Raw genomic sequence first — 23,286 nt, 5'->3', positions numbered from 1 at the left:
CGCGGCGTCCCCGGCCGGCCGCCATGGCGCAGCGCCGCCTCACCGACTTCTTCGCCCGCCGCCGGCCCGCGCCCCGCGCCCCCGCGCCGCGGGCCAAGCCGTCCTGGCGCACCCCGAGCCCCGCCACGCCCGCGCCCCGCGCCGCGGGCAGCAGCCGCAAGCGCCCGCCCGCCCGCCGACCCCGCCGCCCGCGAGGGCCCCGCGCCCCCCGCGCGCAGGAGGCTGCGGCTGCCGGCCGGGCCCGCGGTGAGCGGCGCGGGGCGCGGGGGGCGCCGAGGGCGGGGCGGGGGCGCCCCGGCTGGGGGGGCCCGCAGCGCCCGCTGGCACCCCGCCGCCGCAGAGTTGGGGGCGCGCGTTTCCGCCGGCACCCCGCGAGGGGCGCCCCCGGGGCGGCGGGACGCCCTCAGCAGACGCGCCGGGCCGCGCCCTCCGTAACCTTCGGGTCCTTCCCCAGGCGTCCGGCCCCGGCGCCCCGGAATGCTCGTCGCGCGGGAGGCAGAGCAGGCCGCGCCCCCGGCGGGCCCCTGCCCCGGCCCGCGGCCCAGGAGCACGAGGTGAGGCGGCTGGACGCGGGCTGGGGTGTCCCGGGGCCGGGCTGGCTGACAGCGCCCTGTGTCCGCAGGTCCCCGCCAGGCCCACGGCCTCTGAGCTCAGGGCGTGCCTGCGGCGGGCCCGGGAGCTGAGCGCCAGAGCCCTGAAGGACGACGCAGGGGAGCCCAGCACCCCCGAGGCCGAGGGGCACCCGGCAGAGCCATGGTGAGCTCTGGGCAGGGGGCAGAGCAGTGGCCTCCCCCTGCGGGGAGCTGCAGCGCTCGGATCCGGGCATCTCTGGGCTCTCGCGCCTCCCCGGGGCGGTTGACCCGTCTCCGCGTCTGCCTGCGCTGTGGGTCTCTGTGTCGGGCTGGGGGTGGCCGGGATGTCTGGGGTTCTGGGTCTGACTCCTGGCTCCTGCCTGGCAGTGGAGGGACCCCGCCCGCCTACCAGCGCTTCCACGCCCTCGCCCAGCCGGGCCCCCCCGGGCTCGTGCTGCCCTACAAGTACCAGGTGCTGGCCGAGATGTTCCGCAGCATGGACACCATCGTGGGCATGCTCTTCAACCGCTCCGAGACCGTCACCTTTGCCAAGGTCAAGCAGGGCGTACAGGACATGATGCGCAAGTGAGCAGGCTGGGGCCTGGCCTGGGGGGGTGGGGTGCTGCCCCGAGCCCTGGCCCACACCCTGTCCTGCAGGCGTTTCGAGGAGCGTAACGTGGGCCAGATCAAGACCGTGTACCCCTCATCCTACCGCTTCCGCCAGGAGCGCCACGTCCCCACCTTCACCGACGGCGTCCGGAAGGCTGACTACCAGCTGACCATCGAGCCGCTGCTTGACTCAGGTGAGCCCATGGGCCTGGCCCGCCCTGCTGTGGGACCTGCGTGGCCATGCCCCCGTATACAAGTAGAGCCGGGGGCTGGCCACTGCGGCTCAGCCGGCCTCTCCCTACAGAGGCAGACGGCACAGCCCCCCAGCTCTCGGCTTCCTGCCTCCTGCACCGGCGGCAGGTCTTCAGCCAGAACCTGGTAGCTCGCGTGCGGGAGCACCACAGGGTGAGTCCTGGTGGAGCTGCTCTCTACTGCCCACGCTGTCCTGCTGGGGCAGCCTCGGTCACCTAGTGGACATGGACACGCGTCAGGGTTCTCGGAGGACAGGGTGGGTGTGGCGGGGCAGCTACGGGCTCGGGCCCTGGAAGGCACCAGGTGTGTTAGCAGGAGCGGGGGTTGCTCTTTGCGCTTAGCCCAGCCACCTGGGCACAGGGAGGGGGACTGGACATCCTTGCCCCCACCCCACACGTGCCAGGTGTTACCTGCACACTCTGCCTCCCAGGCCTTCCTGGCTTCCCTGGACCCCCCCATGGTAGTGCCTGAAGACCAGCTGACACGCTGGCACCCCCGCTTCAATGTGGACGAGGTACCTGACATCGAGCCAGCCGAGCTGCCCCAACCGCCCAGCACCGAGAAGCTGGCCACCGCCCAGGAGGTGCTGGCCCGCCCGCAGCCTGATGCCGCCCAGGGTGAGGCTGGTGGGCTCCTGGGGAGGGCGGTCTGGCCCACATGGGTGGGAGCCGGCCCTGCTATAGGCCCTGGGGTGGCACCCGCCCTCCCATGTTACCAGCAGGGTACACCCTAGGATGAGCTAGGTCTGGACCTCCCAAGCGGTCAGAGGTGGGGTGTAGGTGACCTCACACAGGCTGGGCGGGAGGCTTCTAATATCTGTTGTCTGGCCCCTAGATGGAGCAGGCCCTGAGTGACCTGGCCCTGCGCACAGCTCAGCCTGGCAGCCCAGGGCCCCCCAGCACGCCCCTGCCGGTTACACCGCCAGCCACGCCAGCCACTGCCCTGAAGGGGGTGTCTCAGGACTTGCTGGAGCGGGTGAGTGTGCGTGTCCCAGGGGGTGCCGAGGGTCTGGCCCCAGCTGACCCTGTGCCCACTGCAGGTCCGGGCCAAGGCAGCACAGAGGCAGCTGGCGCAGATGACGCGGCGCCCAGAGCAGGAGCAGCGGCTGCAGCAGCTGGAGCGGCTGCCCGCGCTGGCGCGCCTGCTGCGCGGCATCTTTGTGTCGGAGCGCAGGCCGGCGCTCAGCATGGAGGTGGCTTGTGCCAGGATGGTGGGCAGCTACGGCACGGCCCTTAGCCACGGTGCGTGTGGGGCTCGTTCTTGGTCCCTGACCAGGTGGCCCCTAGGGGTGTCCCAGGGTGCACTGGGTGGGCACTGTGTCCTCAGGGGCCCCCCAAGGCTATGTGCAGGGGTGCTCTCTGCCAGGTGGCACGGTCAGGCCCTGCGGAGTGCTTCCCATCCTCGACCCTTTGCTTTCACGGGGTCGGCTGGCGGGCAGGCCTGTGGCTTGGAAGCCGCTGAGGGCCTGTGGGTGCCGGTGTTTCTGCAGGGGAGATGGAGAAGCACGTGCTGCTCCTCTCCGAACTGCTGCCCGACTGGCTGAGCCTGCACCGCATCCGCTCGGACACCTACGTGAAGCTGGACAAGGCTGCCGACTTGGCGGACGTCACTAGGAAGCTGGGCCGTGTGGCCAAGGCGGAGGCTGCATTGTGAGCCGTGGCCCCCCCCCACCTCGCCGGGCTTTTATCCCTTGCACGGAGGCGCCAAGTTCACTCCACCGCAGACCGCCTCGCCGAGGCCGCCTCTGCCCGGCCGGCCTGGGCTCCCGGCCTGGGGCCCGCCACGTGCACGATTGTCATTAAACTGATTTGCTGGTGACTGGTCTCTGCTGCCGTGGGGTGGTGTCCGAGCCCAGCCCCGTGCTGCTCTTCAGGGCGGGGGGCTTTGCCGCGGATATGTTGAATGACGCCCCTAGAGAGATCTGTGTATTGATGCAGGATGGGGCGAAGACCCCCTCGTGTGGGATGGGAGGGATCCCTCAGAGATGGGGGGACCTGCCACGCTGGTTTTGGGGCAGAGGAGGGGCCTCTGGGAGCTGCTCCCTGCTGGAGCACCCAAAGATCCGTCCCGGGCTCCCAGCGCTGAGACCGAGAAGGTGGTGTCTCAGGGCAGCCGCCCTGCTGCAGGTGGGGTGCCCCCTCACCCCACACACCCCTCCCGGCCTCGGACACCTGGGCAAGTGGTGCGCCAGCAAAACCATTTATTATGTTCGGGCTGTGCTGTTCCAGGGCCAGACCCAAAGGACCCGGGCTTGGCTGCATCTAGGCTGTCGGCTCCAGGCCGGCACCCACTGGAAGGGCCGGGGGGCGGAGAAAGTCACAGGACGTTGTGGGTGGGCAGCCAGTGCGCCCCCCTCCGCCAGCAGCCGCCTGAGGCAGGACCCTGCTTGCTGCAGGTGCCCGGATGGGGTCACTCATACTGCAGCAGGGAGAAGAAAGGCACGGCCCCCAGCGTCTCCCTGCCTTTCAGCGAGGTCAGCTCCACCAGGCTCACGCACTCCAGCACCTCCGCCTGCAGCTGGCCCAGCAGTTCACAGGCGGCACGCATGGTTCCTGGGGGAGGCGGGAGTGAGGCCCCTCGCCTGCGCTGCCCCGGGCTGCAGTCCCACTGCTCGCCAGCGGACCTAGGGTGCCCCCCGCCCCTGTGCCCGGGGCCCTCACCGCCAGTGGCCAGCAGGTCATCCACCACCACCACCTTCTGCCCTGGCTCCAGGGCATCCCTCTGGATTTCCAGCTCAGCCTGTGATGGAAGCGCAGCCTTAGAAGATGGCCTCCGGGCCAGAGTCGCCCCGGCTCCACCTCCTGCCGTGGTCCGCGTGGCCCCGCTCAGTGTCTCGGCCTCTCTGAGCTCTGCGTTGGGTCCTCTTCAACGTGTGCTCTGCCTGCGCAGCTCTCCTGGGGCGGAGGGCCGTGGCGACGAGCCCACTCACCTTCCCGTACTCCAGTGTGTAAGAGGCGGACACGGTGGGGCCGGGCAGTTTCCCCCGCTTCCGGATGAGCAGGCAGCCCAAGCCCAGCTCCTGGGCCAGGGAGGGGCCGAACAGGAAGCCACGGGAGTCCAGGCCTGTCAGGCAGAGCGGGGGTGTCGGGCGCAGCCGTGCGGCTCGGGAGCCGCCAAGGAGCCTGGCCTCGCTGGCTCCAGACAGCCCAGGGGCACCTGCTGACCAGGGCGCGGTAACCTTGGGGCCTCGGGCTATCACCTGACCTTTAACCCGCTACTGCTGAGCCCGGGGGCAGGCTGCGCCGAGGCGGGAGGAGGCCTCCTGAAGGGCACCGCAAGGACGCCTGCTCCGTGGCCCTCCGGGCAGGGGGGCTGGAGCGTCCGAGGAGGTGACCTGCGGGCCGCGCCCGGTCTTGGTGGATTCCCCGCGCCGGGGGAGGCGGGGCCCGGGGAGCCGAGCTCTGGCCGCGCCGGGCGGACGCCACGCGGTCAGGGCGACCCACGCCCGGCTGGGCCGGGAGGTGCCCCGGCGGAGGGGAGTGCCCGCCCGCCAGCGCGCCCACCGAGGCAGGCCCCGGGCGGGGGGCCCTGGGCGCCGCCGCCCGCACTTGCCCGCGATGTAGTCGATGCGGCCGCCGTGCGCCGTCCGCAGGTGCGCGGCCAGGAGGCCGATGCAGGCGCGGAAGGAGTCGGGGTCCTTGAGGAGCGGCGAGATGTCCCTGGGGGCGAGGCAGGTCGCTGACCCGGGCCCGCCCCGCAGCCCCCGGGGCCCGACCCCGGCCCGGCCCGGCCCGGCCCGCCCGCGGCGGAAGGAAGCCCGCGCCCCGCGCCCCGGCCGCCCGGAGCCGCGGCGGGACCCTCGCGTCGCCCGCCCGGCCGGCCGCACCTGAACAGCACGCCCGGGACGGGGAAGTCCGGGAAGCTGCGGATGCGCCGCGCCACCAGCTGCAGCCGCGGGTCCGCCATGTCCACGGCACGCGTGTCCGCGGAGGGCGGGGCGGGGCGGGCGCGCCTGCGCGGGAGAGCGGGGCGGGGCCTGCGCGGGAGGACGGAGGGCGGGGCCTGCGCGGGAGGACGGGGGCGGGGCCTGCGCGGGAGGGCGGGGCGGGGCGGGGCCTGCGCGGAGCGCGGGGCGGGGCGGGGCCTGCGCGGGGCGCCGCGTGTCACGGAGTCGCCGCCGCCAAGGCGCGCCCGTCCCTGCCGTGCCCGACGCGCGGGGGCCGCCCCGGGGGCGTTCGCGCGGGGCCGCCGGGCGAGTCCAGGCCCCAAGACATGCGGCCGCGCAGCTCGGACCAAACTTTGGGGACCCCCCGCGCTTTCGGCCGGGCCGGGCTTGCGCGAGCCCGGGGAGCCCCGCACGGGGCCGAGGCAGCCGGCCGCGTCGCGGCCTCCAGATGCGCGGGGCGCTCGGCGGGAGAGGCGGCGCCCCTGGCCCGGGCGGCGCACCTCGCCAGCCCGCCACGACCTCCTCAAACTGATCCCGTAAGCAGAAGGCCGGGCTGGGTGACCCGCCGTTTATTGCGAGGCTTCTCCCTGCCCACATCGGGCGGGGCAGCTTGGCACGTGGGGCGTCGGGGGGGAAAAGCCCACTCGAGGCAGGGGACCCCAACCTCGGGGGCAGGGCGCGGGTGGGTCTCCTCGGGGAGCTGGAGCTGGGGTGTCCGCTGTCCCCGCTGGGGCTGGGGAGGAAGCGGCTCACGGAGGCCCCCTGCCACCCAGGGTGCTGCTGGGGGGCCACCCGACCTCCGAGTCCAGTGCAAGCCAGCCTGGGGGCGGTCAGCGTCGGGGAGGGGCAGGGGCTGGAGTGATGTGGGGGCCGGGGCAGGGAGTCCAGGCTGGGGTTGCTCGCAGCACCTGCCACGGCTGCGGGCGGCGTCCCTGGCTGTTGGCCTGGCAGCAGCAGGCTGGGCAGAAGGCAGCAGGGCTCCTCCCACGTAGATGCCCCGCGCCTGGGCACTTGCGGCCACAGTGCAGGTGCTAGTGGCGCCAGAAACACTTTTGGGGGACAGATTCCGGGGGCGTCAGGCACTTTCCCAACTTCTCACATCCTGGGGGTGCCCAGTTCTGGAATGAAGATGGAGAACAGGGTTCACGGAGCTCCCGCCCATGCACTGGGGGGGATGCTGCCCCTGCAGCCTCGCTCCGGGCTGCAGAGGAGATGGTGACTGGAGAGGGGCCTCCGAGGGCCCCGGTTCCCCAGTGAGCAGGTCCTGGCCTCCAGGCGGCCCCTGCAGGAAGGGGCAGTGCCACCGAGGAAGGCCGGGCTGAAGGGCCTCTGCACCACTTCCGCCAGGACGCTGCCAGCCCTGCGCGTGCGGCCTGTACCGGGCGTGCTGCGGGGGCCGGGGTGCGGGACGGCAGGGTCCCCGCCTGGGTCTGCTCACTCAGGTCTCAGGGGAGTTGTGCTGGGTCGGCTGCCCCCGGTGTCTGCGTGGGGCGGGGGGGGGAACCAGGCTCATGCTGAGGGTGCTCTCAGGGATGGGACTTCTGCTTGCCGCAGAGCCCCAGGGAGGTCCCCAGCGCTGGGCTGAGCACAGGCTGCCTGTGCTCATGGCAGGCAGAAGCCGCTCACCAGGGTCCCGGCCCTCCTCACTATGCCCCTGGGGCAGCGTGGCAGCTGGCCACTGCTCAGGGGCCACAGCACACAGACCTGGTCACGGGTCAGAGAACACCACCCGAGTCCTCCCTGGGCCAGCCTGATGTGCGAGGCCAGCGCTGAGCTGGGGTATGTGGAAGGGCCCAGGGCTGGGAGCAGGAGCGTGGAGTGGTGGGGGCTGCAGAGTCCTGCACGTACATGAACAGATGCATCACCCACCCCTTCCGTGGCCACCCTGTTGCGGGTGCAGGGGCTGTCCCATGGGACCCAGAGAATGGCTGCAGAGCCTGGCCAAGCCCCTTCCTGCTGGCACCAAGACCCACAGAGGCGCCTGCGGGATGTGGCAGACACGCGGGGCGTCATGGTCACTGGGGGCTGTGCAGGCTCTAGGCTCCTGGGACTGGAGGGCCGGGCTGGGGGGCACTGAGCTGGCCTCCACCGAAGAGGCTAAGCTAAATTGCCCCGGCCTCATGGAGCGTGGGGTGCGGCCTGAACACATGCCTTGCCCAGCTTTGTGTGAAGGGTGCCCGGCAGACCCCCTCACAGGCTCGGAGTCCTTCCCTGACCTGGGTCAGCTGGTCCCCCCACAGGGTGGCCACACCCGCTGGCCGTCGGACCCAAGTGTTCGGGCAGCACAGGTTTTGGCTCACCCTGCATCTGCAGAGAGCACCCCCGTGCCACGCCTGTGCGATGAGACAGCAGCAGCAGAGAAGTGCGGTTCCGGCCGTGTGCAGCGCCCCCTCCCCAGAGCACAGGGCTCCCGGCACTGGCTGGACCCTCGCGGGCCCTGTGGAAGCGACCTGGGAGTGCAGCCCCCAGGGCGCCCCATCCTCCCGGCCCCTGCCAAGCCGGCCCACTCACCATTACAGCCGGGTCGCACACGTTGAGCTGGGGCTGCCCGGGGACCAGGGACTCCCGGTGCTGCCGCACGGCCAGGGTGATCCAGCCGAGCGCCTGCTGGTACTCGGCGTCCTCCAGGCTGCCGGAGAGAGTGCTGGGTCATTGCGGGGCCTGGGGTCGGGGGCTCGCGGGGGGCAGGAGGGACTGGACAGAGAGGCTCTCCCTCCACGGGTGCGTGCCCAGGCCCGGAGCGGCTGCACGGCTGCGCGTTTCTGCACGGAGGGCTGTGGTCCCGGCAGAGGGTGGGAAACCGCAGGCCGGCTCTGAAGGCCCAGCTCAATGCTTTCGAGGAAGCCTCCGACCAGGCCCCAGGAGGTCATGAAGGGGACTGGAGGTGACGCCACCCAGAGGCACGGCCTTGGGCCCAGGCTGGGCTCTGCGCTGTGGGGGCGGGGCGGAGGGGGCAGGCGCAGTGGGTGTGCCAGCGACGGAGCGGAGGCCAGGCTGTGGGTGCAGCGGCTCGGGCGCGCCTGCTCACCTGAGGGGGAACCGCTCCCCGGGGTCGCGCCCCAGGTGGAAGATCAGGGGCAGCTTCGTGTGCTCCTCCTGCGTGTGTGTGGTGACTCCGGGGACGCTCTGCCCGGGGCAGAAGTCGATGCCCTGGAAGGAAGCGGGGATGGTGAGGGCCCCCCTGCGCACCCCCTCCACACCCTCGGGCACCCTGTCCATGTGGGCTCCTCTGCCTGACACATCCGGGGCTCAGTCCCTCCCTACAGGCCACTGACCCCGCATGCTCCCTGGGAGGAGACACTGCCCAACTCTCCCCTCCAGGGTGCGGGGCCACGCCAGAGAGAGACCCGGGAACAAGCCCGGACTCAGGGTGACAGAGCTCGGGGAGCCCCACCCTCGGGGTGCCCTGGCCTGGGCAGGGAGTCAGCAGGGCCAGGGTCTCCCCACCCTGAGGCCTTGCCACCCCAGGGCCCTGCCCACCACCCCGCTCGGCAGCCACCGGAGCACCGAGGCCCCAGGCTGGGGCAGCAGCTGGGGGGCCCTGAAGCCAGGGCTGCACCTAAGAGGGGGTGTGGGCAGCCTGTGGTGGGTTCCCTGGGGGAGCTGGAGAGCAGCTGGGCGTTTCCAAGTGTGGACGGAGACAGGCCGTTTGGATGCAAACCAAGGAGCTGCTTAATGAAGGTCCCCGTTCTCGGGAGGCTGGCGGTGGGAGGCCCTGCCAGGGGTCCCCGCTGAGTCGGCCCCGGCCCTCTGCAGCCCAGGGGCCACGTAGCCAGGGCGGGGTTCTGCTCCTCACACCAAAGCTGGGGGCCGGACAGCACTGACCTCCGGAAGGTGGGCAGGGTAGAGAGAGCTCCTGGGACAGCCCAGGCGCGCCAGCCCGCACAGGGCCCAAGCAGCCCCCCGGCGGGGCGGTCTCGGGTCACCAACGAGCGCGGGTGTCCTGCGCAGAAAGACCTCGACCCGAGGCGGGTGGGCTCTGGGAGACCCAAGTGGACAGGAACTGAGGGGCGGGAGCAGGTCACGGGGCTCCTTACAGCCCAGGCCATCGCCACCTCTGCAGGGGCCCTGCGGCCGCATGCCCGCCCGAGGACCGGGGAGGGGTGGTGCCCGCCCCGCCCCACCTGTCTGAACTCCTCCCAGGAATTGGTCCAGGTCCAGAAGTGAGCCTTGTACCGGCCGAGGGTGACCGCCATCAGCGCGTTGCCCCGGTAATAGAATATGGGCCTGTCGGGGCGGGACCGGGTCAGGACGCTGGCGGGCGGCTCCCGTCTCCAGCCTATGCCAGCGGGAAAAGCAGACACCCCGCCCCCCGGGATTCCCGAGAACGGGCCTGGGCTGGAACGCAGCTGGCTGGGTGTCTCGGCAGGCTGGTGCCTGGGCCTGGGCCTCGCAAGCCCCAGCCCTGCAGTGGTGGGGCCCAGGGGGGACAGCGGCCCCCCAAGGCCTCCCTTGGGCCCTGGGCACCGCAGGCCGCCGGAGCTGGTCCCGCGGGGCAGAGGAGGCTCATTTTGAGCAAAATGGCAGCCGGCCTCGGAGGCAAGAAGCTGAGGGGAGAGGGGCCGGCTCCAGAGCTGGTGGCTCCAGAGCTGGTGATTGGGGCAGCACATGCGCGGCGTGGCTCCCGCCCACGGCCTGAGGCAGGAGCGAGGGGCCCAGGGGAGGAAGAGGCCCTGGACCCCAGAACCAGCCCATGGACCCTGCGTCCGCGCCGCGGGGAGCCCGCCCGTGGGGAGCACGGGGCCCACCTGTCAGTCAGTCGGCCCTGCAGCATGGCGGGGAGGAGGTCCAGGCCGTCCACGACCCTGTCCCGGGGCGGCTGCAGGCCAGCGAGGGACAGGCTGGTGGTGAAGAGGTCCATGACGCTGCCCACCTGAGGGCTCACCTGGGGGGACAGGAGGTGTCGGGACCCGCACACCCGGCCCAGCCCCCAGCCCCACGCGGGGGTGGGGTGTCCGCGTCGCAAATCTGCGACAGGGGCGTGACGGGGCTCTCCAGTGTTCCCCCTTTACCTTTTTAAGGGCCGGAAAAGAAAGGGGGAAGAAGGAAGCTGAGGGAGAGCGGCCCGCGGGCACCTGTGCCCCACACCAGGGACGTGCTGCGGGGGCACGTGGGGTCTCGGGAAGCGATTCCCTGAGGCCGCGCAGCGTGGAGGCCACCGGCAGCCGCCAGCGCTGGGCTCGGGGTCCGCGGCCAGGTGCAGGCAGGCAGCGCGTGGAGGCCCAGGCGGCACAGCACCCGGGCCCAGGCGCCTGGGAACCACGGACCCAGCACGGTGCGCTCCGGGGCGAGGCGCAGGGCGGGCAGAGGGTCCCCACCCGGAGGGCGTCCTCGCGGAGTCTTCTTGGGGCAGCGGGAGAGGGGTCCCGGCCGAGGAGCTGGGCGGGGGCGCCCCTCGCAGGACAGCCACCGGTTCCTGGCCGGCCCTGGAAGGGCTGGAGCCTCACGTCCCTCCAGACCCACGCCCCGTCCTGAGTCTGCCCTCGTTCTCACAGGGGGCACTGGTGACCCCAAGTGACCCACATGCCGAGGGGCCACTGCTCAGGACCCCTGGGGGCCACCGTGGTGGGAGAGGCCAGTCTGTGGGGGGGGGGTGGATGCCAAGGCCCAGGCTAGGGTCTGCTCAGCGAGGCCCACCAGGGACTTGGGCCTCCGTGCGCCGATGGGTGGGTCCCCAAGGACGCCCGCGGGTGTTTCTGGACAGCAGAGGGGAGGGCCCACACGGCCTTCCAGCAGGGAGCAGCCCCGGCCCACCTGGCGGCCTTGGGAAAAGGCAGGAGTCGGGTCTGCCCCGGGGCCCTGGGCAGTGGCCGGGGAGGCCGGCTGGGCGGGACCCGACTGACAGTGGTGAGGGGCGGGCTCTCAGCACCGCGCTTCCGAGACGCCGGACAGGCAGCGACCTGCAGCTGGCATCGTCCTGACGCCGCGTCCGTGGGGCCTGGACCAGGCCGGTGCAGGAGCCCCGCGTGGGGACCCGGCAGAGCGAGGGGCTCCGGGCAGGCCAGCGCAGGGGCCAGCGCCGGGGGCAGACGGCCCTGGTGTAGGAGGGCGGAGGGCGGCAGACGAGCCCGCCGCTCGGGCCGCGAGACGCTCTGGAGACGGGTCTGGACGTGGCGGCCGCGGGGAAGGGGCCCGCTTACCGCGGCAGGAGCCTCCCGCGCCAGGGCGAGTGGCTGGGCCAGGGCAGGGATGCCGCAGGGGACTGTCCAGGGCCCCCCGCTGCCCCGCCCCCTGCTGCAGAGAGGGCTTCCTCACCCCCAGATGCTGAGGCTGACCTGGCCGGCGGGGATGTGGCCGGGCCACCAGGCGATGGCGGGCTCCCGCACCCCGCCCTCGAACGTGGTCTGCTTCCCGCACAGGAAGGGCCCGTTGCTGCCGCCTGCGGAGGGAGAGCCCCGGTGACCCGGGCTGCCAGAGCCAGGGCCAGCAGGACCCCGGGGTGGAGGAAGGCCGACGCCTGCGGGGGCCGAGCCTCGGGGAGGAGACGGGTTCGGCTGCATCAGCCGCCCACATGACACCCGGGGCAGGGCTGGACCAGGGCACCCCCCTCGCCGTGCTGGGCCTCTCGGCCCCCCGCAGCTGCGCTCAGGGAGAGGGGCCCTTCCCCTCCCTCCTGGCCTGGTGGGGAGCCCCAGGGGTGGCCGGCCTCCAGGCCCCCTGAAGACAGAGAGAGGCGCGGGCACTGCAGGGGGCACACGGCCAGGGCTGCTGTGTCTGTGGGAGGTCGCTGGGGACACGTCACCTGCAGCCGGGCAAACCCGAGACCAGCTCGCCCAACATCGCATGGGGCAGGCCGGTCAGGGGCGGGGCCGGGCAGGCGGGAGGAGACCCCATCGGGCCCGCACCCCACGGCGGCACGGGCAGGGGAGCACGCGGCCCATCCTGGAGACCACGCTCCGGCACCGCCGACGCCCTTCCCGGGCTGGGGACGCTGCTCCACGGACTCGTGTGACCCCAGGCCGCTCGGGTCTTCCCTCAGCACAGGGTGGGCCCAGAGCCCCTCCACCTGCCCCGGGGCGGCGGCGGGCCCTGCCTTGTCTGGGGGCAGAGATGAGGGCGGCCCCGTTGTCGGACGTGAAGAACACGAAGGTGTTGTTCGCGGCGCCCAGGTCCTGGAGCAGACTCAGGATCGCCCCGATGCTGTGGTCGATCTCCCGGACGGCATCCCCGTACCTGTGGGCGGAGGTGGCCGGAGACACCCGTCGGCAGAGGGCGGCCGAACCAAACTCCGGGGGCTGGCGGCCGCTGCAGGTGGACCCGTGGCCCTCCCCACTCGGGGCGCAGGGGCCCACGGCCCCGCTTGATACTCACAGCCCACGCCGGCTGCTGCCCAGGAAGCGTCTGGACGCGTAGACGGGGGCGTGCGTGGCGTCCACGGCCCAGTAGAGGAAGAAGGGGCGCTGGGCAGCGTGCTGCCTCTTGATGAAGTCCAGGCCCTCCTGCGAAGCGCCGGCCGTCTGGCTGTGTCCGGGCGGCCTCCCCAACCCCGAGCCCGCCCGCGCCTCACCTGCAGGTAGAGCTGAGTGAGGTTGGCCTCCCCTGTCTTCAGGTTGATGGGAAATTCTTCATAATACCTGAAAGCAACCCAGACCACGGAGAGGTCAGCACGCGGGCGGGACAGGCGCCCCTCCCTGAGCTCAGCGGCGAGGGCGGGACCCGAACATGAGGGAGGACACCAGGGAGCCAGAGGCTGCGCTGCTGCTCGGGCCACGCGTAAGGCCAAAGGGCGAGGGGGGGGTCCTGGCGACCCCCAGAAAGCCAAGGCTTCTCTCTGAGGACACGAGAATGTTCTAGGGCAGCTGACGGCTGCCCGGGCCACGAGCACGAAAATCTGCCCACCACGTGCTGCCGAATTGTCTGCCCAAAGCCGGGCGCCTGTTTACAGAGACCCCGGGCCTCCCCGGGGGCGCAGGCGGTTGAGCGCAGCACCGGGAAGCTGTCCGCAGCCTCTGCAGCACCGGTTCCATCCCCGCTGGCCGCGGAGCAACCCACACGGCGAGCAGAACCCCGTCTCCCCGCTGCTCCCCTCAGCAGTGGCTTTCAGTCCTTCTGCCTGTTCTGCTCCCCACTCTGTCTCTGGGGAGTCCTCTCACCCCCGCGCCTCTGGCCTGTACCCCGGTTCTTGTATAGATAAATAAATCTTACAAAATCATGGCGTTAAAAACACCCATTCCAATTAATAAAAAACAAAACGAAAGCGTGACCCGCCCTGCCCTTTGGTCCCTCGGCGCGTGAGGGGAGCACCTGTGAACCACCCAGCCGGGACACAGCAGGGCAGCGGGACAAGCGGAGCTGCCCAAGTCTGAGCGCGCCTGGCCTGGCCTCAGTACACCAGCCCAGAGACCCGCGGCCACCCCCTTGGCCACCCCGGGCCCAGGAGGGCTCAGCCCCGGTGGGGGTTTGGGAGGGGCGCAGCCCCGCACATCTGGAGCCCGCCCACGCCAGCGGCGCTCCCGAGCCCTGGGCTCCCGGCTCTGGGCGCAGGACGGCCGCGGGGCAGGGCGTCCAGACCTGGAGCCCAGCGGAGGGACGGTTACCTGCCGACCATCTCCCAGTCTCTGTACACGGGGATGTTGGGCCGGACCCTGTTGTCGTAGGGTCCAAAGTGGCAGTTGGGGGAGCCAAACCACTCGTCGAATCCATGCTTCAGGGGGTGGTATTTAGGCCTGTGGCCCAGGTGCCTAGAACAGGAACCCAAGACACCTCAGGGGCCCTGCACAGGGACCCCCAAAGTTCTGGCTGCGCATCCAACCACCTTCACAGAAGACTTAACGGGCCAGCCCCAGCGCACCGAGCCCTGGCCCTCGAGGGGTGCACCGGGATCCCTGCCCCGGGCTGCCCAGGCTAGAGAGTGTCCGGCAGCACCGCACGGGCGCGGGAGGCGGAGGCCAGCAGGCAGGGCGCTCAAGCATCCGTCCAGGGGCTGGGTGGGCTCAGGGAGTTGGTGCTCGTGAGGCACATCCCCTCCCGCCCAGAACCCCGAGCCCGCCCATCTCCAGCCACCTCTGCCCAGGCCTCCCAGAGTGGTCCTCAGAGGCCAGGGCCCCTGAGCCCGCCTCAGCACTTATCCAGCCCTGGGGGCCACGTCGGGCGTCTCTGGGCCCTGTTGAGCCCACCCCCGCACCTCTCCTCCACAGTCCTGACCCTCACAAGCCCACTGACACGCCCATTCCCACCCGCGTCCATGACCCTAAGCAGAGGCCACCAGGCCCAGAGGCAGAGCTGGGGCGCGGCGGGGTCTCCTCAGCCCAGAGCCCTGCCTCAATGCCCTGGGGGCTTCCCGGCCCATCGGGGAGCCCCACAGCGCCTGCAGCAGCCCCCACACCCGCCCCGCGAGCCATGTACGTGGGCAGGCGCCGCAGGAGAGGGCGCCTGAGTGCAGCACAGGGCAGAGGGCGCCTCGGCAGTGCATGCGGGAGACCGAGGGAGGGGCCAGGGAAGGCGGCCTGGGGCTTGCTGAGCTCCCGGTGTGGGAAGGAAAGGGCGGCCTGACCTCCACGACGCCGCCTCAGGGCTGTGCGCTCCGAGCCTGGAGCGGCTGCGCCACGCGCTCAAGGCCACGTCCACAGCGTGACGGGGCGCGGCCCCTGAGTCATCACTGCGGTGGCCCCGCGCTGACCGTCCCCTCCTCGCGCCTCCATTTCACCCCGGCAGCGCCCCGTGCCTGCGGGTGGTGCAGCGCCGCAGGCAGAAGTGGAGCAGAGCAAGGCCGATGGGGCGGGCCCCCATGCAGGAGGCCCGGGCATCGCCTAAGGTGGGCCGAGGACACGCACGGGGCCAGACACAGACCTCCCGCCCCGTCTCCGTGGCTGGGCGCACACGCGAGTGCCAGGATGGCGCCTGGCAGTGCCGGCGAGCGGACTCACCACTTGCCCACGATCTTGCTGGCGTAGCCGGCCTCCTTCAGGAGCTCGGGCAGCAGGCGCTCGGAGTCGGGGATGCCGCCCGTGACCTCCTGGGGCGTGTAGGCTGCAAGGGCAAGGCTGTGAGAGTCCGCCCAGCGGCCGCCACCAGTGTCCTTACCTGGCCATGGATCTGAGCGCTGGCCTGCGGGGCCCACGGGCAGGGTCCTGGGCACTGCACCTCCTAGTTGGCACCAGGGCCCAGGGCCAACCCCGCCTCGGGGGCCTGCGCGGTCAGAGTCCCCGGCCTGCCCTGCGCTCCCTTCTCCGGAGCCGGCTGGTCTGGGAGACGGCTCCTGGGGACAACGGTGCGCGCGCCCGCTTCCTGAGGTCGCACCCGAACCCACAGCCTGTCCGCCCGCATGCTCCGCCCCCCCCCCCCAGCCGTTCTGGGGAGGGCGCCCCCCCCTCCTGCCAGACCCGCTGGGCGGTGCCGGGGAACAGGGCAGGCCACAGCGCCAGCCTCTGCCGTCCAGGGGAGGGGAGGAGCCCGCCGCGCTCTCCGACAAACACCGTTTCGACCGGGGCCGCCGCCTGCTTTACGTGTTCTAACAAGACCCTCGGCGCCGCTCAGGGGAGGGCGCCCTGCGCCCCCGCGTCCCCTCCTGCCCGAGCAGCAGCGCCGCGTGGGGCCTACCGTTCCTGGCGTGGCCGTTGGTGGTGTAGAAGCCGTTGCGGATGGGCAGCCGCCCCGTGAGCAGGGCCGCCCTCGCTGCGCGGGGTGAGAAAACCAGCTCGATGAGTGGGGGCTCCCCAGGCGGCGGTGACCCGGGACCCGTGCTCCTCAACCCGTGGCCTCGAGGCGCCTGGCGGGGCGGACCGTGCCTGAGGCCGGTCGCAGGGCCTGCAGCTCAGAGCCCCTCCCAGGACTGCCGTCCTGACGCCCCGCCCTGCCCGCTCCCTCCTGAGGTGGGTTTGTGCCGCTTCCTCTCCGCCTGGCCGCCGCCTGCGCCGCGGGTCCTGCTCGCCGCGAGCACAGTGGCCAGCACAGGCAGCAAGGTCCCCCAAGCCCTGCCCAGCTTCCTGGCTCCGGTGGCCCTGCACCCTTCGCTGAGGGGGTGGGACTCCTGCCCCACACTCACACGGGGAGCACAGGGGGTTGGCCGCGTAGAAGTTCGTGAAAAGCATCCCTTCTGCTGCCATTCGGTCCAAGTTCGGGGTCTCCCGGGAGGGCTCTCCGTACACCCCCAGATCGCCCCACCCCATCTGCGGGGAAGAATGTGGAGGGTAGAAGCAAGCTCCTCTGTCTAGGGGCAGAGAGACCAGGAGGGGCTGCCTTGCGCCCACAGCAGCAGCGCCCCCACCAAGCCTGGCCTGGTTGGGCACCGGGGGTCGGCTGCTGCCCCAGGACAGTCCTCGTGCCCACCTTTGCACAGCCTCAGATGCCAGCGTGGGGCTCACAGGGCAGCAGCCACAAACCCAGCCCTGCCTTCCACACAGAGGCCAGCCCGTGCCCAAGTGCAGGTGCAGAGGTGAAGGCAGCGGGGACCCGCCAAGCTACAGGGCCAGCGACCCGGCGGCCGACCCCAGGGAGCCGACTGACATGGAAAGGGGAGCCACAGCCACAGGAGCATGACCCTGAGGCCCAGCGGGCACCCTGGAGCCCCCAAGGGCGGGGCTCGGGCCCTGGGAATGGGACCATGTTTGCACAGTGGGTACGACCAGCAGACTGTGTGGGTGCGGGGGCCGGGCCCAAGCTGGAGACGGGCTGTGTGCATAGAAGGCATTGTGCCGGCCCAGGGGGTGCCCAGATGGGCCCGCATCCCAGGCGGGAGCCCCAGTGGGCTGCAGTGGGTCCAGAGGCACCCGGCACCTGAGGGTACCTCCCAGAGTAAGGCAGGGGCTGAGCAAGGCAGAGGCCCCCAAATTCCAGCTCCCAGATGCAGCCAAGGGCCCCTGCTCGAGACCACCGTCACTGCTCGCTCACGTCCAGCTGTGAAGGAGTCAGTGACCCCACCCGCACCGAGAGGGGCGAAGGCACCTCCTCTCTCCTGGCTGTGGCTCCTGCTCATGGGGGCAGAAGCCAGCCGACCGGGGCCCTGGCCCCCCCCTCACTCCCCTCTGTGGGTGGGAACTTCAAGGCTCCTGAGCGCCAGGACCCTGGTCACTGGCCACGAGGGGCTTCTACCGACAATGGGGCCCGTACGCGTCCATGTGGTGCGCTGGCCCTGCAGGCTAGCCCGGGGTGACACAGCAGCTGGCCCTGGGGCTCTGACTCCGACAGAGTCGGGGTAACCCTTCCCCATTCTGATTCACCCAGGCAAAGAGACTCAGGAGCCCTCAGGGCCCGCCGCCGCCAGGGCCACAGCTGCGTGCCAGGCTCCCAGGCCCTGCCCGGCCAGACCTGGGGAAGAGCCAGTCCCTGCGGAGACCGTCTCAGCCCCCACCCTTGCTGGCGCGCGTGCACAGGCTGTCTGGCTCTGAGGGTACAGGAGGCACAACCGCCCCGACGGCCGGGGGCCCTGTAAGCCCTTTGTGGGGGCCTGAGGCCGGAGTCCGGCTGGCCAGAGCCCCCCCCTGGTCAACTCGGCTCAGGGCAGCGCCCCTCCCCCCCAGGCCTATTGCTCATGAGGGTGGGCGAGGCCACGTGGGGACAGGGCAGGTGAGAGGGCAGAGCCAGGGGGGTGTTTGGGGGTGGTGCCGGGTCCCAGGGCCTGAGGCTAGGCGGTCACAGTTGGGGGAGCTGGGATCCCCATTTTTGCTTTCACTCTTCATGCGCCAGGGAAGTCCTAACCGGCACACAGGCTGAATGGAACAGGGGCCTCAGACTTTGGGGTGCAGCCATCCAAGCAGCACTCGGCCACAGGAGAGCACTGGCAGGGGAGCCCTCGACCACCCCGGACTTGGTGGGTGCGGCAGGGTCCTGCTCACAGGGCGCCCTCACATCACCTCCCTCAGAAAAAATATGTGCTGACGCCACCCACTACTCAAGACCCCCAGAGACCTCGGAGGCCCCCATGTGTGCTTTGCAGCAGCCGCCTTCGAGAGCCAACAGAGACGCGTGTTGAACGCGGATGTCCAGAGCATCATGGTTCCAACGAGGCCCCGACTCCAGCAAGAAGCGCCCTGTCCCCAGGCCAGCCCTCACCGGTGCGCGGGCCCCTCCAGATCCGGGGAGGCCATCAGAACCGCCCAAAGGGGCGGCCCCGTTGCGACTGGATATGAAACAGGAACCAGTGTCCGTGACTACGTCTGTGGGCTTCCTGAGCATGCTTGGCCGCCTGGCCGTGAGGGCCAGGGACCGGGGCGCTAGCTGCGGGCACTGGGGGGCTGGGGCTCCCCAGTGGGTTTTTATCAGTTACTTAGTAACAATCACGAGCTCAGAGTTACTCTCCTTCTCCCTGGCGGGAGGTGCCTGGGGACTTCAGAGCCGGTGGCCAGCCCCCCAGAAGCACGCCTGTCATTAGGGGCATGAACACTGCTCAGCGAGACTCCGTGCTGGCCGGCTGACAGGTATGCAGCGTCCTGGGGGGCTGTCCTCCAGCCACTCCGGGGTGAGGAAAGGGCCCCCTGGCATCTCCCGGTCACCCCAGACTTGGGGGGCCTGGCGGGCAGCTCGGCTTCTGGCTGGAGTCCCGCCACCAGTGACTGCGCCGACCAGGTGACCCTGCAGACCAGGTGACCACGGTGACCAGGTGACCGCGCCGACCAGGTGACCCTGCAGACCAGGTGACCGCGCCGACCAGGTGACCCCGCAGACCAGGTGACCTTGCAGACCAGGTGACTGTGCTGACCAGATGACTGCAGAGACCAGGTGACCGTGGAGACCAGGTGACCACGGCCTAGCACTGCACACACCGACAGGTGCCTTCTTCCCGCCCACAGAAGTGCCCTCGGGCCAGTCCCCAGCAGGGTGGGAGCAGCCTGGGGGGACGGCTGGGGCAGCAGGCGGGCAGCACCCCGGCAGGCGTGCAGGCCCCGGCGTTGGTGGGCGCGGTGCCCCCTTCCCTGCCCAGACGCTGGGCAGTGAGGTGGGGGGCTGGGCTGCCGCCCCCGCCCTCCCAGAGCCCGGGGACAGGAAACCGACCGGCTCCAGGACGGCGGACGTGGACGGTGCCGCCCCTGCTGGGCCGCAGCCTCGGGGAGGGCGGGGGCAGTGGGGGGCCCCCGCGGCCGGCCCCACGGTGGACCCGAGCCCAGGCCCTCGGCGCGCCCACGCCCCCCGGTGCCCGCGGGCCCAGGCCTTCCGCGGCTCCCGCCCGCACTCACGTCGTCCATGAGCATGAGGAGGATGTTGGGGGGACGCGGGACGCCCGCGGCCTCCAGCCCCCAGGCGCCCAGCACGAGCAGCAACAGCCGCCACGCCGTCGCCTCAGCCGCCTCCGCCATGACCGCCGCGGCGACCGGTGCCCGGAACCCGACGGGCGAGCGCGACCCCCGGCGGGGCGGGGCGGGGCGGGGCCTGCGGAGACGGGCGGGGCCTGCGGAGACGGGCGGGCGGGGCGGGGCCTGCGGAGACGGGCGGGGCCTGCGGAGACGGGCGGGCGGGCGGGGCCTGCGGAGACGGGCGGGGGCGGAGACGGGCGGGGCCTGCGGAGACGGGCGGGCGGGGCGGGGCCTGCGGAGACGGGCGGGGCCTGCGGAGACGGGCGGGCGGGGCGGGGCCTGCGGAGGGACGGGGCGGGGCCAGGGCGTCAGCGCGACAGAAGGAGGCGGGCTCTGAGAGCCGCGTGACCCCGGGGGTCACGTGACGCGCGCCGAGCCTCTCAAGATGGCGGTCTGCGTAGCGGTGATCGCCAAGGAGGTGCGTAGCGGCCCGGCGCCCCCGCAGCTCGCTCCCCGGTGCGGGCGGAGGGCGGGGGCGACGGGCGGCGGCGGACCCCTGCCCGGAGCCCGGCCGGGCCTCTCGCCTGCGCTCCGTGCGCTCTCAGAGGGCTCCGGCCCTGCCCCGGCCTCCGCGCCCCCTGCCCCTGCCGCGAGCCGGCTGCGCCGTCCCGCCGCCTCCCGTCCGCTGCGCCGCGGCCACTGCGCTGTCGTCCCGCCGAGCGGATGTGCCGCGGCGCTGCCCACGACTTCCCGGGACTTCGCGGTGCCTTAGGACGAGACCCGCGTAGCCGGGCGTCCCCCCAGGCCGCATCGCGCTCACACCCCCCTCCAGCCTGCGGCCTCCCTGCGCTCACCTCTGGGCCCTCGCGGGGTGGCCGTCTGCGCGCGGCTGCTGCACGGCTCCGCCTCGTCTTTGCCTTTTCTGGAGGATCGGATCGTGAGGCCGTCCTGCCTTAGTATTTGCCGTCATCTGTGTGTTATTTGTTGGCCAGTTTGTCGGTGTCTCCCTCGCAGCCGTCAGCTTGGGTGGGGTAGGGACAGCATGCTGCTCACATCCGCGCTGCGCCGGGCACACGACCGTGGAGGGGGCTGTATGTGGCCTGGGGGGTCCCTAGGAGAAGCCGACATGCCCTGGGTAGGACGTTTGGCAGCGCAGACACCACGGAGGTTTGGGCGGATCTTGAAGGGCTTGATGAATGGGCAGGCCCAGTGTCTCTCCAGGAGGGAGAGGTGGCAGCAGGTGATGGACGGGAGGTACTAGCTTTGGGGGGCCAGGGGGAGAGGTGGACCTTGCCCCGAGGGAGGCAGCTGCAGTCTGTGCGCTGACAGAGCTGGTTGTCAGGCCACACCCAGACGCGTTCTTCTGAACCACCTTCTCTCTCCTGCCCATTTAGCAGTATAGACATATGCAGGTGTTGTAGATGACATTGGGTCCCCTGAAGGGTGGACCCCCAGCAGTTCTTGTGAGCACTGGGCTTTAAAGAATGAGGGTGTGCCTGTGGCCAGTTGGAGATTGGCCAGGGACTCTGGCCGGGGTGACTGTGGCCTGGGTTCTCACTTCAACTGCCGTCGTCTTTTCTTGCAGAATTACCCCCTTTACATCCGCAGCATCCCCACGGAGAATGAGTTGAAGTTCCATTACATGGTGCACACATCGCTGGACGTGGTGGATGAGAAGATCTCCGCCATGGGGAAGGCCCTGGTGGACCAGCGGGAGCTCTACCTGGGCCTGCTGTACCCCACAGAGGACTACAAGGTGTATCCTTTGGGTGGGAGGCTCTCCCACAGGCCGCACAGAGGTGGCACCGGGCCGCATGCTTTTGGGCTGCTCGGTTTCTTCCCAGGCGGCTGTGCCGCTTGCCCTCCGTGGGATCCCTCTGAGCACCATGATCTGTGGGACTCCAGACCTTTAGCATGAGGGGTGTATGCCTGGCGGGGTTTGCTGTATTCTCAAGACCTTTGTGGCTCGCCCTGCAAAAGGAACTGATTCAGAAAGAGGGTGAGTGCTCCAGGGTCTGGGCAGGCGGATTCCAAGTGTGAATCAGTATAGGGCCCAGCTGCAGGCTTGCGCTGCCCACAAACCCCAGGGCTGCCCGGAAATGTGCCTACATGGTGCCTCGTGGGGGTGCGGTCTGGCCCACCTGCCCTGAGGTGGGTGTCTTGCTTCTTGGGTGGAGCTGGTCTGGGTGCTGTTTCGTGCTCCCTGACCTACTGTGCAGCTACGGCTACGTGACCAACTCCAAGGTGAAGTTCGTCATGGTGGTAGACTCCTCCAACACGGCCCTGCGGGACAATGAGATCCGCAGCGTAAGTGCCGGGTTGTGTGGCCCTGGAGGGCTGCTGCTTCTCTTCCCCTTGACTGGGGGGAGGCGAGGCGTCTGTGTGACACCCAAGGGCGGGCTCTCACCACAGATGTTCCGGAAGCTGCACGCCTCCTACACGGATGTGATGTGCAACCCCTTCTACAACCCAGGGGACCGCATCCAGTCCAGGTGGGCATCCCGCGGGTCGCCCTGCTGACCAATGGGGAGGGGTGGTCTTCCTCAGGGAGGGGTGCTGCTCCCCTGGGCAGGATTCTGACACCCCAGGACCCCAGCTTCCTGGACAGGCTCTTCCTAGGAGAGCAGAGCTGGGGGCAGAGCTCGCCTATGTGGTTTCCCAGGTGTGCTGGGCAGGGGCACCTCCACAGAACCCCGGAGGTGGGATTGTGGACAGGCCTCTGGCAAAGCGCTGCCTCATTGAGCGTGTGATGTAGAGGCCAGCTGCAGGCCCCTCCCAGGCAGCTTTTGGATTGATACGTTAGAACGTCACCGAGACACCCCCTGGGAGGTGCCCACGAGCTCATGCTCCCTGGTGTTTCCTGTCCCCCAGGCCCTGTTCCCAGAGCTCCTGCAGGCAGCAAGGGTATGCGCCATACCCAAGCCAGGGCTTTCTCATAGTATCCCCTTAGCCGCAACTGTGTCTGGGGTCCCACATGCAGAACCCCTGATCTCTGGGCCTCGCAGGGCAGGAAACCAGCCAGGAAAGGGAGGCGGTAGGAGGGATGTACGCTGGCCTCTGTGCACCCGGGACTGGGCTGCGGGGCAGCTAGGCTGGAGGCAGCGCCTGCCGCGCTGACTGGCTCCTCTCCCCGCAGGGCCTTCGACGGCATGGTGACGTCCATGATGATCCAGGTCTGCTGACAAGAGAAGCGGCTGCTCGTTGCGTGGCCTTTACCCTCCCGTCTATCGCTTCTGTGTCTCCTTGCGTGTCCTGGCCGCGCAGGCGCGTGTCCACTAAAGTCGTGTAAGGTTAGAGTTGGCTTCTTTCTTCTGTATCAGCAGAGGATTTGACACTGGGCTTTTGGGGTGGGGGCAGAGGTCAGGGTGCAGACAGCCGGACACCACTGTCCCCAGGCGTGCGGGGGCGTGGGGTGGCAGGACCCAGGAAACTTGGAGCCCTGCAGTGAGGAGGCGGGTCTGCGGTGTGGAGGGGCGGGGGGGTCCGGCCTCTGCTCTGTCCCGTGTTCTGCCGCACCCTCCGTGGGCTGGTGGTTGGGGTGGCCTGGGAGGGCAGCCTCCCCGAGCTCCAGGAGCCTCTGGCCACTGCTGCGAGGAGCCTGGGCGCCTGTTGGGGCATGGTGTTCGCCAATCCCCTGAGGCCCAGACCCCAGGCAGGCTGGCCGGCAGGGGGTACGCTGGAGGGAGAGCTGACTTTCCGCCTCCCAGAACCTTAGCAGAGCCCAGAGGATGAGCCTGGCTCGTTACCTCAACCCCTGCGATTAGGGAGCGGGCTCTGGCCCTCGTCGCGGGCAGCGCGG

At 70.7% G+C, this 23,286-nt stretch overlaps 4 protein-coding genes across 5 annotated transcripts; 2 read left to right on the top strand and 2 right to left on the bottom strand.

Moving 5' to 3' along the window:
* Window positions 1–23: 23 nt before the first annotated feature.
* On the top strand, window positions 24–3,380 carry CDT1 (chromatin licensing and DNA replication factor 1). Its single transcript, XM_054697615.1, is given in 11 exon segments — window positions 24–246; window positions 523–554; window positions 623–756; window positions 960–1,157; window positions 1,230–1,375; window positions 1,486–1,586; window positions 1,864–2,027; window positions 2,029–2,050; window positions 2,268–2,408; window positions 2,473–2,674; window positions 2,923–3,380. Coding segments are annotated over 11 exon segments (1,527 nt in total). The 3' UTR covers window positions 3,087–3,380.
* On the bottom strand, window positions 3,199–5,362 carry APRT (adenine phosphoribosyltransferase). Its single transcript, XM_037515745.2, has 5 exons — window positions 5,260–5,362; window positions 4,986–5,092; window positions 4,363–4,496; window positions 4,094–4,172; window positions 3,199–3,985 (listed from the first exon to the last, which is right to left on the bottom strand). The coding sequence occupies exons 1-5, from the start codon at window positions 5,337–5,339 to the stop codon at window positions 3,843–3,845; spliced, it is 543 nt and encodes a 180-aa protein (XP_037371642.1). The 5' UTR covers window positions 5,340–5,362; the 3' UTR covers window positions 3,199–3,842.
* A 465-nt stretch (window positions 5,363–5,827) lies between these two features.
* Window positions 5,828–19,554, bottom strand: GALNS (galactosamine (N-acetyl)-6-sulfatase). The gene is made up of 14 exons (XM_037515741.2): window positions 19,431–19,554; window positions 16,304–16,427; window positions 15,859–15,933; window positions 15,186–15,288; window positions 13,857–14,000; window positions 12,827–12,893; window positions 12,631–12,758; window positions 12,353–12,492; window positions 11,595–11,698; window positions 10,068–10,204; window positions 9,444–9,546; window positions 8,348–8,469; window positions 7,831–7,948; window positions 5,828–6,437 (listed from the first exon to the last, which is right to left on the bottom strand). The coding sequence occupies exons 1-14, from the start codon at window positions 19,548–19,550 to the stop codon at window positions 6,351–6,353; spliced, it is 1,572 nt and encodes a 523-aa protein (XP_037371638.1). The 5' UTR covers window positions 19,551–19,554; the 3' UTR covers window positions 5,828–6,350.
* Window positions 19,555–19,887: 333 nt separating this feature from the next.
* On the top strand, window positions 19,888–22,831 carry TRAPPC2L (trafficking protein particle complex subunit 2L). Of its 2 annotated transcripts, XM_037515744.2 has the most exons (5): window positions 19,889–19,965; window positions 21,073–21,245; window positions 21,707–21,794; window positions 21,900–21,979; window positions 22,624–22,702. In XM_037515744.2, the coding sequence occupies exons 1-5, from the start codon at window positions 19,933–19,935 to the stop codon at window positions 22,667–22,669; spliced, it is 420 nt and encodes a 139-aa protein (XP_037371641.1). In that variant the 5' UTR covers window positions 19,889–19,932; the 3' UTR covers window positions 22,670–22,702. The 2 variants fall into 2 exon arrangements, with proteins under 2 accessions (XP_037371639.1, XP_037371641.1); XM_037515742.2 differs by lacking the exon at window positions 21,900–21,979 and having other exon boundaries at window positions 19,888–19,965; window positions 22,624–22,831.
* The last annotated feature ends 455 nt before the right edge of the window (window positions 22,832–23,286 follow it).

The sequence above is a fragment of the Talpa occidentalis genome, unplaced genomic scaffold, assembly GCF_014898055.3.
Source record: "Talpa occidentalis isolate TD23 unplaced genomic scaffold, MPIMG_talOcc4v2.1 talOcc4.17, whole genome shotgun sequence".
NCBI classification, from domain to species: domain Eukaryota; kingdom Metazoa; phylum Chordata; class Mammalia; order Eulipotyphla; family Talpidae; genus Talpa; species Talpa occidentalis.
Note: the sequence above shows the minus strand (reverse complement) of the source record. Positions and strands in the feature narration are given on the sequence as shown.

Bases quoted from the DNA above. Each gene is read 5' to 3' on its own strand.
- APRT (XM_037515745.2), bottom strand. From the start codon at position 5,339: ATGGCGGACCCGCGGCTGCAGCTGGTGGCGCGGCGCATCCGCAGCTTC. The intron at 4,173-4,362 runs GTGAGTGGGCTC...CTTCCATCACAG, and splicing joins ACACACTGGAGTACGGGAAG to GCTGAGCTGGAAATCCAGAG. The intron at 3,986-4,093 runs GTGAGGGCCCCG...CGCCTCCCCCAG, and splicing joins TGACCTGCTGGCCACTGGCG to GAACCATGCGTGCCGCCTGT.
- GALNS (XM_037515741.2), bottom strand. From the start codon at position 19,550: ATGGCGGAGGCGGCTGAGGCGACGGCGTGGCGGCTGTTGCTGCTCGTG. The intron at 12,759-12,826 runs GTGAGGCGCGGG...GGCGCTTCGCAG, and splicing joins TCACTCAGCTCTACCTGCAG to GAGGGCCTGGACTTCATCAA. The intron at 8,470-9,443 runs GTGGGGCGGGGC...GCTTCCTTCCAG, and splicing joins CCTGGGAGGAGTTCAGACAG to GGCATCGACTTCTGCCCCGG.
- TRAPPC2L (XM_037515742.2), top strand. From the start codon at position 19,933: ATGGCGGTCTGCGTAGCGGTGATCGCCAAGGAG. The intron at 19,966-21,072 runs GTGCGTAGCGGC...CTTTTCTTGCAG, and splicing joins TAGCGGTGATCGCCAAGGAG to AATTACCCCCTTTACATCCG. The intron at 21,795-22,623 runs GTAAGTGCCGGG...CTCTCCCCGCAG, and splicing joins GGGACAATGAGATCCGCAGC to GGCCTTCGACGGCATGGTGA.